At 47.9% G+C, this 13863-nt stretch overlaps 1 protein-coding gene across 1 annotated transcript in view; it reads right to left on the minus strand.

Annotated features, from left to right (window-relative positions):
• Window positions 1-13863, minus strand: part of LOC126942250 (ultra-long-chain fatty acid omega-hydroxylase) — a 43040-nt gene that overhangs the window by 1482 nt on the left and 27695 nt on the right. The window contains exons 7-13 of the mRNA XM_050769616.1: window positions 13585-13706; window positions 10784-11051; window positions 7436-7502; window positions 6871-7000; window positions 2879-3012; window positions 1641-1705; window positions 90-172 (exon numbers count right to left, since the gene is read on the minus strand). Of these exons, the coding sequence (XP_050625573.1) occupies window positions 90-172; window positions 1641-1705; window positions 2879-3012; window positions 6871-7000; window positions 7436-7502; window positions 10784-11051; window positions 13585-13706 (869 nt within the window). The remainder of the gene's footprint in view (window positions 1-89; window positions 173-1640; window positions 1706-2878; window positions 3013-6870; window positions 7001-7435; window positions 7503-10783; window positions 11052-13584; window positions 13707-13863) is intronic.

The raw sequence follows: 13863 nt of genomic DNA on the forward strand, positions 1-13863 counted from the left end.
GGTCTCTGCTCCTGAGAGGCACATTCCTGATCTTTCCCTGCCTCTGTTCGTCCACAGCTGGCTTGGACTGGGGGAAATAGAGGGGTTACCTGGGTCCTGCAGAGAAGGGCACGTAGGCCAGTGGAGAGCGCTGCTGTGGGTTGTCCGGGTCAAAGCGGTAGGGGTTGTACACCTAGGGAGGAACAGCCTGGAGATGAGTCTGGGGGCTGCCCGAGACATCCCAGCCTGGCCCCCTTCCCTGAGCCTCTGGGGGTCAGTAAAGATGGATGGAGAGCACCTCAGGGCTACCTCTTCCATTCCAACTTGCACTTCCTGCAATGCAGCCACACCTGCCTCCTCCTGTTGTTCACACGCACCACTGAGATTCCACCTCAGGGCCTTTGCACTTGCTATTTCCTCTGCCTAGAACAGGCTTCTCCCTGATCCTTCATCCCCTGGGGTCTCAGCTCAAACATCTCCTCAGCAAGCCCTTTCATAACCACTGGAGCTAAAGTGCCCCATCCACTAGTTTTTATCTCTTTTTTTTAATTTATTTGTTTGTCTGTCTTTGTTTCTCTTTGTTTGCTTGTTTGTTAGAGTCAGAGTCTCACTCAGGCTGGAGTGCAGAAGCAGGATCATAGCTCATTGCAGGCTGGGCGTGGTGGCTCACGCTTGTAATCCCAGCACTTTGGGAGGCCAAGGCAGATGCTTCATCTCAGCTCAGGGGTTCAAGACCAGCCTGGCCAACATGGTGAAACCCCGTCTCTACTAAAAATACAAAAAAATTAGCCAGGCGTGGTGGCACATGCCTGTAATCCCAACTACTCGGGAAGCTGAGGCAGGAGAATCTCTTGAATCCAGGAGGTAGAGGTTGCAGTGAGCTAAGATCACACCACCGCACGCACTCCAGCCTGGGCAACAAAGCAAGACTCTCTCAAAAAAATAAATAAATAACCATAGCTATTGCAGCTGGGCCCAAGCGATCCTCCTGCCTCAGCCTCCTGAGTGGCTGGCACTGCAGGTGTGCATCACCATGGCTGGCTAACTTTTTTTTTTTTTTAGAAATGGGGTCTCACTGTGTTACCCAGGCTAGGCTGAGCTGGAACTTGTGGCCTCAAACAATCTTCCCACCTTGGTCTCCCAAAGCACTGGGATTACAGACACAAGCCACCACATTGGGCCAACTTTTTCCTTTTTGGTAGAGATGGGGGTCTCGCTGTGTTGCCCAGGCTGGCCTCAAACTCCTGGGCCCGAGCAATCCTCCCACCTCAGCCTCCCAAAGTGCTGGGATTACAAGCGTGAACCACTGCGCCTGTAAACCGGAACTGGCCCAGTTTTTCTTTCTTTTGTGCATGTATCAATACCCAAAATCTTATTTATTTGATTATTATCTTCCCCAAAACTTCACTGTGAGCCCCATGAAGACAAAGACAGTATCATCCTCTATTTTCAGAGCCCAGCACACACTCTGGCACACAGTAGGTGCTCAATAAATATTTTCTGCCCTAATGCATTAACAATGAGCGGGTGAATAAATGGCTAAATGCGGAGTGGTGAGGAGTGTGTGCACTCAGGCCCTGCAACCGGCCCTGCTCTCTGGCTCCCTGGGGCGCAGGGGAGGGGAGGACCTGAAGGCAGGGAGGATTGGGGCAGGCACTCACCTTGGAGTCAGGCCACACTGTGGGGTTGTGGTGGGTTCCATAGATGCTGACCAAACAGATGATTCCTATGGGGAAAGATGGGATCAGTGGGGCCAAGGGGAGCCAGGGCCTCCTCCAGAAACATCCCCCCCACCTTGGGTCTCCCTAGAGCCATGATGTTCCCATGAGCCATCTGCCACCACCTTCTGTCCATCCTCCTCTAAAAAATTCTGCTGCCACTTTGGGAGGCTGAGACGGGCGGATCACAAGGTCAGGAGATCGAGACCATCCTGGCTAACACGGTGAAACCCCGTCTCTACTAAAAAATACAAAAAGCTAGCCGGGCGAGGTGGCGGGCGCCTGTAGTCCCAGCTACTCGGGAGGCTGAGGCAGGAGAATGGCGTGAACCCGGGAGGCGGAGCTTGCAGTGAGCTGAGATCCGGCCACTGCACTCCAGCCCGGGTGACAGAGCGAGACTCCGTCTCAAAAAAAAAAAAAAAAAAAAAAAATTCTGCTGCCCTATACACTCTTCCTGCCTTTCCCTAGGAGAACCCTATCATCTTCTTTCTGGCTGCCACACTGGCCACATTGGGATCTTTCTTACTCGCAGATCTGACATTGCTCTTCAGCTCAAGCACCTACATTGGCTCCCTGCTACCCCCAGGATTGAGTTCAAACGCCATCACCTGTCCAGGCCTTTCACAATCTGCATCCTGAGGCTCTACTCCATAAACATGCTCACTCTTTTACTTCCACACTCCAAGCCTCACCTCCCACATTCCCTCCTCCAGGCAGCCCTCCCTGCATTCCTCCCCATATTTGAGCTACTCCAGCCCCTGTCTCTCCCTTTAGCCCATTCCTGATTCCATATGCCTGGGAACATCTGTGCCCTGCTGTATCTCCCCCAGAATGGGCAATGCTCAAAACCTGAGCCAGGGTCCCCAGTATCCACCAAGACAGGGCTTGGTCTCCAGGGAGTAACTGGCAACTGAATGAAACAGACCCTCCCCAACTGCACCCTCACAGGCCCATCCCTGTGACTCTGCTTCCTTCCTTTCCACCTGGACTAACTGGGCTCTATCTCCCTGCACACACAACTGCGTTTCCTCCAATACCCCAGAAGCAGCAGGCACACAGAGAGCTGCCCCATCTGCAGAGATAGTGCACCTAGGGCAGGCATGGCCAGGCCCCTGTGGACAACAGAGCAGCCACAGCATTGGAGGCAGTGCACCAGCAGCAGGGGGGAACATGGCGGGCACCTTTGGGGATGATGCGCCCGTCTGGGAGCTTGATGTCCTCCGTGCATTGGCGAGAGACAAGAGTGACAGGTGGGTACTGGCGCAGGCTCTCCTTAATGCACATAGTTGTGAAGGGCAGCTGAGTCAGATCGTCCCTGGGGAGAATGGAGATATAACTAGAAGCCGAACCACCAAGACACCACCTCCATGAAACACACACACACACACACACGCACACACATACACACACACTCAGGGGCAGCTGGGCAGGAAACCAGTCTAGGATTTTAGACTTACCCCAACTTCTGACATTTGCAGTTGTCTTATGCACAGGTGGGCAGTACTAATATTTAGTGTTTTGTGTATCTCGGGTCACTGCAACCTCAGCCTCGCAGGTTCAAGCGATTCTCCTGCTTCAGCCTCTTGAGTAGCTGGGATTACAGGCATGCGCCACCACGCCTAGCTAATTTTTGTATTTTTAGTAGAGACGGAGTTTCACCATGTCGGCCAGGCTGGTCTCAAACTCCTGACCTCAGGCAATCCACCCACCTCGGCCTCCCAAAGTGCTGGGATTACAGACATGAGCCTCAGCACCCGGCCAGTACTAATACTTAGGATGCAAAGTATCTGAGCACAGACCACTCAGAATAGCACTAGCACTGGGCCCTCTGCTGGGCCCAGCATTAAGTCTTTAATTGATGAATTATGTGGAGGCCCAGGTGCACCTAGGTGAGGTGCGAGGACAGCCAAGGGGACTCAGGGCAACAGCAATATGTCAGTTTATATGGTCCATTTCTGTACTTAAAAAACTGGTGCAGGATAGGTGCGGTGGCTCTGGCCTGTAACCCCAACGCTTAGGGAGGCCGAGGTGGGCGGATCATCTGAGGTCAGGAGTTCAAGATCAGCCTGGTCAACATCGCGAAACCCCATCTTTACTAAAAAACACAAAAATTAGCTGAGGGTGTGGTGGTGTGCACCTGTAGTCTCAGCTACTGGGGAGGCTGAGGCAAAAGAATTACTTGAACCCAGAAGGCGGACATTGCAGTGAGATGAGATCACACCCCTACTCTCCAGCCTGGGTGACAGAGTGAGACTCTTTTCTTAAAAAAAAAAAAAAAAAAAAAACTGGTGCAGGCCAGGCATGGTGGCTCATACCTGTAATCCCAGCACTTTGGGAGGCTGAAGCAGGTGAATAACTTGAGCCCAGGAGTTCGTGACCAGCCTGGGCAACAGAGACCCCAACTCTACCAAAAGTTTAAAAATGAGCTGGGCATTTTTAAATGACCTGTAGTCCCAACTACTCAGGAGGCTGTAGTGAGCTACGATCATGCCACTGTACTCCAGCTGGGGCCACAGAGCGAGAGCCTATCTAAAAAGAAAGAAAGAAGGAAAGAAGGAAAAGAAAGAAGGAAAGAAGGAAGGAAAGAAGGAAGGAAGGAAGGAAGGAAGGAAGGAAGGAAGGAAGGAAGGAGGGAAGGAAGGAAGGAAGGAAGGAAGGAAGGAAGGAAGGAAGGAAGGAAGGAAGGAAGGAAGGAAGGGGAGAGAGGAAGGAGAGAAAGAGAGAGAGAAAAGGGCATTATCTCCTTATTATATTATTGACTTAATATTTTTTCCTTTGGACTTTAGGGCCCAAAATTGGGCTAATGATAACTCTTGGTTCATGTTCTAGATTAGATTAGTTTCTTTAAATCAACAAGTTCTCTTTCTTTTTTGGTGGAGTCTTGCTGTTTCGTCCAGGCTGGAGTGCAGTGGCACGATCTCGGCTCCCTGCAACCTCCGCCTCCCAGGTTCAAGCAATTCTCACGCCTCAGCCTCTCAAGCAGCTGGGATTACAAGCACACACCAATACACCCGGCTAATTTTTGTATTTGTAGTAGCGACAGGGTTTCACCATGTTGCCCAGGTTGGTCTTGAATTTCTGGCCTCAAGTGATCCACCCGCCTCGGCCTCACAAAGTGCTGGGATTACAGGCATCAGCCACCTCACCCAACCCAGGTTCTCTTTCAAAGAAATTTCATGGCTGGGCACAGTCGCTCACGCCTATAATCTCAGCACTTTGCGAGGCCAAAGTAAGAGGATCACTTGCACTCAGGGATTTGAGACCAGCCTGGGCAATACAGCGAGTCCCCATCTCTAAAAAAAAAAAACTTCAAAAATTAGCCAGTTGTGGTGGCACACACCTGTGATCCCACCTACTCAGGAGGCTGAGGCAGGAGGATTGCCCGACCCCAGGAGTTTGAGGCTGCATTGAGTGGTGATTGTGCCACTGCACTCCAGCCTGTCTCAAAAAAATAAACTTCATCTTGCTATAAAGGGCGAACAGCCTCCCTGGCATAAAGGTATTCATCCATACAAACACCACTGTGAAAGCAGTAGCATGTTATTAAATTGTGGCTATACACCAACTCCTGCTCAACTCTCTAAACCTGAGACATCTTCTCCCTTTGTTAAAAAGGAAGATTAGCAAAGCGTTCAGGATACAGTTGCACCCCACTGAGCATGTACCCCTGAGGCCATAATGTAAAAGGTTGAAATAGAACCTAAAGGAACCTTCTCACTATGTGAGTTGATGCTATTTAATGCTGTGGCTTTGTTTTCCTTTTTTTTTTTTTTTTTTTTTTTTTTTTTTTTTTGAGACAGGGTCTCACTCTGTCACCCAGGCTGGAGTGCATGGCATAATCTTGACTCACCACAGCCTCCACCTCCTGGCTTCAAGCAATCCTCCCACCTCAGCCTCCCAAGTAGCTGGGACTACAGGCATGCACCACCCCGCCCAGCTAATTTTTGTTTGTTTTTTTTTTTTGTAGAGACGGGGTTTTGTCATGTTGCCCAGGCTGGTCTCAAATACCTCAGCTCAAGCAATCCACCCCCATCGGCCTCCCAAAGTACTTGGATTACAGGTATGAGCCACCGCGCCCAGTCTAACGCTGTGTTTTCTTTTCATCACCCAGAATCAGCTCGACATAGCATGAATCTGATAGAGACTGGGTTATTTGTTCTGATTCTCCACTTCCTCCCTGAATTAGAACTATATACCTGTACCCTTTGTGGTATGATTCTGCAGTGCCTTCTGCTCAGGTGAGTGGAGTATATATATGTCCTGCCCCATTCATGCTGGGCTTGGTCACATGACTTGTTAGCCAACGCAATGCTCTAGCGCCAGCAGAGCTTTTATTTTTATTTTATTTATTTATTTATTTACTTCTTTTTTTTTTTTTTTTTTTTTTTTTTTTTTTTTTTTGAGACAGAGTTTCACTCTTGTAGCCCAGGCTAGAGTGCAGTGCAACCTCAGCAATGTCCACCTCCCAGGTTCAAGTGATTCTCCTGTATCTTCCTACCGAGTAGGGGGGATTACAGGCACCCGCCACCATGTCTGGCTAATTTTTGTATTTTTAGTAGAGATGGGGTTTCACCGTGTTGGTCAGGTTGATCTCGAACTCCTGACCTCAGGTGATCCACCCACCTCGGCCTCCCAAAGTGCTGGGATTACAGGCGTGAGCCACCTCGCCCGGCCCAAGCAAAGCTTTTAAATTTCGTGACTTTTTGTGCTTCTGGAATCTGCCTTGAGAAGAGCACGACCCAGGGTAGCCTCTGGTCCAAAGAGAACAGAGAGGAAGTATATGAAGCAGATCTGAACCCAGCTCTTAGTTTGGAAGCAACTCCACTCCACTTAGCCAAAAGCAGCAGCAACTAGAGTAATGAGCAGACAAGAGCAAGAAATATGTGCATACAAAAGCAATAAATAACTGCTGGCTGTAAACCACTAAGTTTGGGAGCTGTTTGTTATGCAGCATTATTTCAATAACTGCTGACCAGGACACTTTGAGAATTTCTGCATTATGAGGCAGGCATAGGCACTATCACCACGCCCATTTTATAGTTGAAGAAATTGCAATTCAGGAAGCTAAAGTGGCTTGTCTGAGGTCACACCATCAGTAAGTGGGAGAGAAGAGGCTTACACCCAAGGTTCTGGCCTCAACCTGCCCCCTCCATTCCCCTGAGCTCACACTCACCACTCCAGCTCCTCCAGCTCCCGGCCTTTCATTACTTCCTGAATCTCTTCCCGGCATTTCTCCTGGTATTCTGGATACTTTGCCAAATTGAACAGCACCCAAGAGAGCCCACTGGATGTTGTGTCGTGACCTGCAGGTGGATGACGGTATCTGAATGGAGGCTGCCTGAAGAAAGCAGAGATGCTGCCGGGCGCAGTGGCTCAAGCCTGTAATCCCAGCACTTTGGGAGGCCGAGACGGGTGGATCACGAGGTCAGGAGATCGAGACCATCCTGGCTAACACGGTGAAACCCCGTCTCTACTAAGAAATACAAAAAACTAGCCGGGCGAGGTGGCGGGCGCCTGTAGTCCCAGCTACTTGGGAGGCTGAGGCCGGAGAATGGCGTGAACCCGGGAGGCGGAGCTTGCAGCGAGCTGAGATCCGGCCACTGCACTCCAGCCTGGGCTACAGAGTGAGACTCCGTCTCAAAAAAAAAAAAAAAAAAAAAAAAAAAGAAAGCAGAGATGGTATCTGCAGCCAATGATGCCCCTTCCTGCCCTCCTCCAGCCTCACCCCACATCCTCACCCTCAAACATGAAGGTGTCTGCCTCAGCCCGGATATCCTCGTCTGACAGTTCCTTTCCATCTTCATCCTGGAATGGGCAGTAGAGGGTGCTCAGCCCACTTCATCCCACCCTCTGCATCCTAGGGGTTCCTCAAAACTCAGATATCTCCCCCCATCTTTTTTTTGTTGTTGTTGAGACAGAGTCTCACTCTATCACCCAGGCTGGAGTGCAGTGGCGCAATCTTGGCTTACTGCAGCCTCCGACTCTCAGGTTCAAGTGATTCTCGTGCCTCAGCCTCCCGAGTAGCTGGGATTACAGGCACATGCCACCACTCACAGTTAATTTTTATATTTTTAGTAGAGATGGAGTTTCGCCATATTGGCCAGGCTGGTCTCGAACTCCTGGCCTCAAGTGATCCACCTGCCTCATCCTCCCAAAGTTCTGGGATTACAGGCGTGAGCTACCACACCTGGTTTCCCTCTTTCTCTCTCTTAAGCCAAGCTGTGGGGGGAATTATTCCAGGAAGATGGAAATATGCAACTTGTCTAATAAAGATGGAAAGTGCCCAGCCTGGTGGCTCACGCCTGTAATCCCAACACTTTGGGCGGCCAAGTTGGGAAGATCTCTTGAGCCTAGGAGTTCAAGACCAGCCTGGGCAACATAGTGAGACCCCATTTCTACAAAAACATAATTAGCCAGGCGTGGTGATGCATGCCTGGTGAAGCTGAGACAGGAGGATTAAGCCCAGGAGGTCAAGGCTCCAGTGAACCATGACTGCATCACTGCACTCCAGCCTGGGTGACAGAGCAAGACCCTGGGTGAGAGATGCTGGTGAGGCTGTGGAGGAATAGGAACACTTTTACACTGTTGATGGGAATGTAAATTAGTTCAACCATTGTGGAAGACAGTGTGGCAATTCCTCAAAGACCACTTGACCCAGCAATCCCATTACTGGGTATATAACCAAAGGAATATAAATCATTCTATTATAAAGATACATGCACACGTATGTTCATTGCAGCACTATTCACAATAACAAAGACAGGAATCAACCCAAATGCCCATCGATGAAAGACTGGATAAAGAAAATGTGGTACATATATACCATGGAATATTATTATACAGCCATAAAAAGGAACAAGATTATGTCCTTTGCAGGGACCTGAATGGAGCTGGAAGCCATCATCCTTAGCAATCTAAGGCAGGAACAGAAAACCAAACACCACATGTTCCCACTTATAAGTGGGAGCTGAACAATGAAAAAACACGGACGCAGGGAGGGAAACAACACACATTTGGGGCCTATCAGGGCGGCAGTAGGAGGGAGAATATCAGGATAAATAGCAAATGCATGCAGAGCTTAATACCTAGGTGATGAGTTGATAGGTGCAGCAAACCACCATGGCACATGTTTGCCTAGGTAACAAACCTGCACGCCCAACACATGTCTCCTTGAACTTTAAATTTAATTTAATTAAAAAAAAATATTTTTTGAGACAGAGTTTCTCTCTTGTTCCCAGGCTGGAGTGCAGTAGCACAATCTTGGCTCACTACAACCTCTGCCTCCCAGGTTCAAGCGATTCTTCTGCCTCAGCCTCCAGAGGAGCTGGGATTACAAGCGCATGCCACCACGCCCGGCTAATTTTTTTTTCTCTTTTTAGTAGAGACGGTGTTTCAACATGTTGGCCAGGCTGGTCTCGAACTCCTGACCTCAGGTGATCCTCCCGCCTCAGCTTCCCAAAGTGCTGGGATTACAGGCATGAGCCACTGCGCCCAGCTTATCCTAGAACTTTAAATTAAATTTTTAAAAAACAAGAAAAAAGAAAAGAAAGATGGAAAGAGGGACAGAAAGTCAACAGTGAGGAGAAGAAGGGAGTTCCTATTTCTTGAGCAGCCTCTAACACCAAACATCCCACTGGATGCCTGACAACCTTGTGATCAGGTTTTATGATCACCATGGTATAAAAGGAGAAACTGAGGCTCGGGAAGACAAGTCATATGACTAAGGTCAAACATCCACTAAGCGACAGAGCCAGGACTGGAATCCAGGACTATTTGAATCCAGAACCCAAAAGATCCACAGACACACCAGTGAGTGACCATACAAGTGTCTCATCTCTTCAAGGTCATGTCCCTCCCTCCCTCCCTCCCTTCCTTCCTTCCTTCTTGACGGAGTTTCACTCTTGCAGACCAGGTTGGAGTGCAATGGCATGAGCTCAGCTCACCGCAACCTCCAGCTCCCAGGTTCAAGCGATTTTCTTGCCTCAGCCTCCCAAGTAGCTGGGATTACAGGTGTGCACCACCACACCTGGCTAATTTTGTATTTTTAGTAGAGACGGGGTTTCTCCATGTTGGTCAGGCTGGTCTGGAACTCCCGACCTCAGGTGATCCGCCCACCTCAGCCTCCCAAAGTGCTGGGATTACAGGTGTGAGCCACCGCACCCGGCCCAAGGTCATATATTTCATTTTTGCAATTTTGATGAGCTGAATGGTGCCCTGCCCACTCCTACCCCCACCCCCACCCCCACCCTGCCCCACCGCTAGAATTCATAAGTCCTAACTTCCAATACCTCAGACTATTGGAGAGAGGTCTTTGCAGAAGTAATCAAGACAAAATGAACTCATTAGGGCAGGGCCCTAATCCAATGTGACTGGTGTCCTTATACAAAGAGAAGAAGACAGAGACAGGCACAGAGGGAAGATGATCCGCAGACATAGGGAGAAGACAGCCTTCTGCAAGCCAGGGAGCAAGGCCTGGATCAGATTCATCCTTCATGGCCCTTAGAAGAAACCAGCCCTGCAGATACCTTGATCTTGGACTTCTAGCTTCCAGAACTGTGAGAGAATAAATTGTTGATGTTTAGGCTATTTAGTTTGTGATACTTTGTAATAGCAGCCCAAGAAAACTCACCCAGTGAGTCTTACATGTTCTGACCCCATCCCAGACCCATGTGAATTTTTTTTTGTTTTGCGTGTGTGTGTTGTTTTGTTTTGTTTTGTTTTGTTCTGAGACAGAGTCTCGCTCTGTTGCCCAGGCTGGAGTGCAGTGGCACCATCATAGCTCACTGCAGCTTCCAACTCCTGGGCTCAAGCCACACTCCTGCTTCAGCCTCCCAAGTAGCTGGGACCGTAGGCATGCAGCACCACACCCAACTTATTGATTTTTTGTAGAGACAGGGTCTCCCTGTGTTGCCAGGCTGATCTCCAATTCCAGGGCTCAAGCAATCCTCCCTCCTCGGCCTCCCAAAGTGCTAGCATTACACATGTGAGCCACAACGCCTAATGGAGTTCTAACATTTATCATTTTATACGCAATTCCTAGAGAGGCCATCGAGGGCAGGGCTCCACCCTCCAGGGCCCAGCCTCACCCTGGCCAGGAGCAGCACATCAATGAAGTCCAAGGTCTTCCCCTGCTTGGACTTAAGCCAGGCCTCGGCCCCCTGCTGACGCAGTGCCCGCCGCCGTTCCTGGATAACTTCAGTGGTGAAGTGGTGTACCATGTCACAGGCCTGCCGGAACCTCCGCCCATCCGCCGAGCGATAGTAAATGAAGTCGAGGTAATGGTGCAAGCGATATTGACGCCGGACAGCCAGAGCACTCAGTTCAATGATAGCGGAGATATAATCACTCATCTTCCTGCCAGGGAGAAAGGAAGCCATGAGTGTAGCCCCTTCCCCCAGCACAGCCCAGCCATGGCTTGGCTAAGACCCATGGCTAAGACCCATGGCTTGGCTAAGATAAGCCTTCACTCCCCATTGAGTAGATAACAAAGAGAAACCCTATATTAACTCTATTTTTATTTCATTTATTTAGTTTTTAGATAGGGTCTTGCTCTGTCACCTAGGCTGCAGTACAGCGGCATAATCATAGCCCACCACAGCCTCGAACTCATGAGCTCAAGCGATCCTCCAGCCTCGGCCTCCCAAAGTGCTGGGTTACAGACCTGAGCCACCACACTCGGTCCCATATATATTTTTAAACAGGCCCAAAGAGGGATAAGGACTTTCAACATAGGCATAGTCATTGTAGCATCACTAAAGCTAAATGGCTACATTCCTCAGCATGGGAGAAAATATTTGCAAATTATATATCTGATAAGGGATTAGTACCTAAAATAAATAAAGAATTCTTAAAACTTATTTTAAAATGGGCAATGGATATGAATAGGCATTTCTCCAAAAAAGACAGAAATGACCAATGAGAATGTGAAAAGATACTTAACAGCACTGGTCACCAGAGAAATGCCAATCAAAGCCACGATGAGATACTACTTCACCCCACTAAGATGACTAAAATCAAAACTTATAGTAACAAGTGTTGGGCTGCACTCCAGCCTGAGCAACAGAGCAATACCCTATCTCAAAAGCAAACAAACAAAACAACAACAACAACAACAAGCAAGTGTTAGTGAGTATGTGGAGAAACTGGAGCTCTCACACTCACTGGTTGGAAGAGCAAAATGGTACAACCACTTTGTACCATGTTGAAACCCACTGAAATAAAGTTTAGCAGTTCCTCAAAACGTTTAAATTGGAATTACCATATGACCCAGCAATTCTGCTCCTAGGTATATAGCCAAGATAATTAAAAATACATGTTCACACAAAAGTTTGTGCATGAATGTTAATAGCAGCATTATTCATAGTAGTCAAAAAGTGGAAACAATGTCTATCGATGGATGACTGGATAAACAAAATGTGGTATTATGTGGTAAATGGAATATTATTCATCAATGAAAAGAAATACATAACCGATACATGCTACAATATGGATGAGCCTTTAAAACATTATGCTGGGTGAAACAAGCCAGACACAAAAGTCTGTATGATTCCATCTGTGTGAAATATCCGTAATAGGCAAACCTATAGAGACAGAAAGTAGATTGGTGATTGTCTAGACCTGAAGGAGAAAGGAAAGGGCAAGGGTTGCTAAAGTGTATGAAGTTTCTTGGAGTAGGGGGAGGATTGATGAAAATATTCTAAAATTGATTATAGTAATGGTTGCACAACTCTGGATATACTAAAAGCAATTCAGGTGTATTCTTTAAGTGAGTAAATTGTATAGTATGTGAATTGTCTCTCAATAAAGCTTGTATTAAAATAATAATGATAATAATAATGGGTGAAGCATGCTTGCAGGGAGCTGTCCTCAGTCCTGAAGTGGGCTTGTTTTTATGCCCTTATTGCAGTCTGTCGTTTTCTTGTTTACTTACTTGTTCATGGTTACTGCCTGTCTTCCTACTGAAATGGAAGTTCTAGAGAAGCAACATCTTGTCTTTCTTGTTGACTATGGTGTTCCCAGCACCTAGTTCAGGGCTGGCCCTTACTAGGCACTCAGTAAATATTTCTTGGATTAATTAATTATTTAATTTCTAAAGCCATCTTTAATTATTTAATTACTAAGACCATCTCTGCCTTATCCAACTGGAACACGTCCCTATAATGCCTAGAGTAACAAAGTCATTAGCTTGTTACTGAGGACCTACTATGTGTGGCAAGCTTTGCATTAGTTGTCTCCCTTATTCCTTATGTCCCCACTTAGACTATAAACTTCACAGAACTGTGACTATCTGTTGTTCACCACCCTGTCCTCAGCAGCAATATCATGGTGCCAGGCACATAGTAGGTGCATAATGAATATTTGATGAATGAATGAATGAATGAATGGAATGAACCAAGGCATTGATTATTTGATTCATTTACTCAACAAATATTCTCTGAGCATCAATTATGTGCCAGGGCAGTGCTACGTCATTTTATCCTTAAAGCATCTCTCAGAGAGTAAGAGATTGACATCCTTTTTTTACAAATAAGGAAACTGAGCCTCAGAAAGTGGGGAGGACACTGTCCAAAGACCACACACTCTTCATAGTGGAATGAAAAAATACTAGCATTTACTAACATTACCTACTATATACCAAGCCATTGATTCACATTATCTCATTTAATTCTCACACAATGACTCTGGGGAAGGAATTATGATGTCCATTTTTTTTTATTTAAAAAAAGTGAAGCTCAGAGAGATGGTCAGTTTCCTGGAACCACACGGCCCATCTGTGGCAGAGCTCCCACAGGCCAGAGTTGTCTAATGCCTGGGAGTTCCCTTTCTCCTGCCACTATCTTGCCCCTAGAGCAGCTGGCTCCACAGTCCCAAGAAGGGTCACACTCACTCTTGGCAGTTGCTGTTGTAGCTGAAGACGCATTTCTGAAGACTGTCCAGGGTCATGAGGCTGATATGCTCAAACATATCAAGGGAGACCACTGAGCCCTCTGCCAGACGCCGCCATTTAGCCTGGAAGAGAGATACATAGTGACTGTGCATGGAAACCAGAGACAGGGAGTCAGCCTAACAAGGACCCGACTGCATTTTCACTACGAGCTCATTTTATAGATAAAGCCAGTGAGGCCTCCTGACATCACATGGCTTGCCCATGCATGAGTTGGAGCCT

The sequence above is a fragment of the Macaca thibetana genome, chromosome 19 (assembly GCF_024542745.1).
Source record: "Macaca thibetana thibetana isolate TM-01 chromosome 19, ASM2454274v1, whole genome shotgun sequence".
Classification (NCBI taxonomy): domain Eukaryota; kingdom Metazoa; phylum Chordata; class Mammalia; order Primates; family Cercopithecidae; genus Macaca; species Macaca thibetana.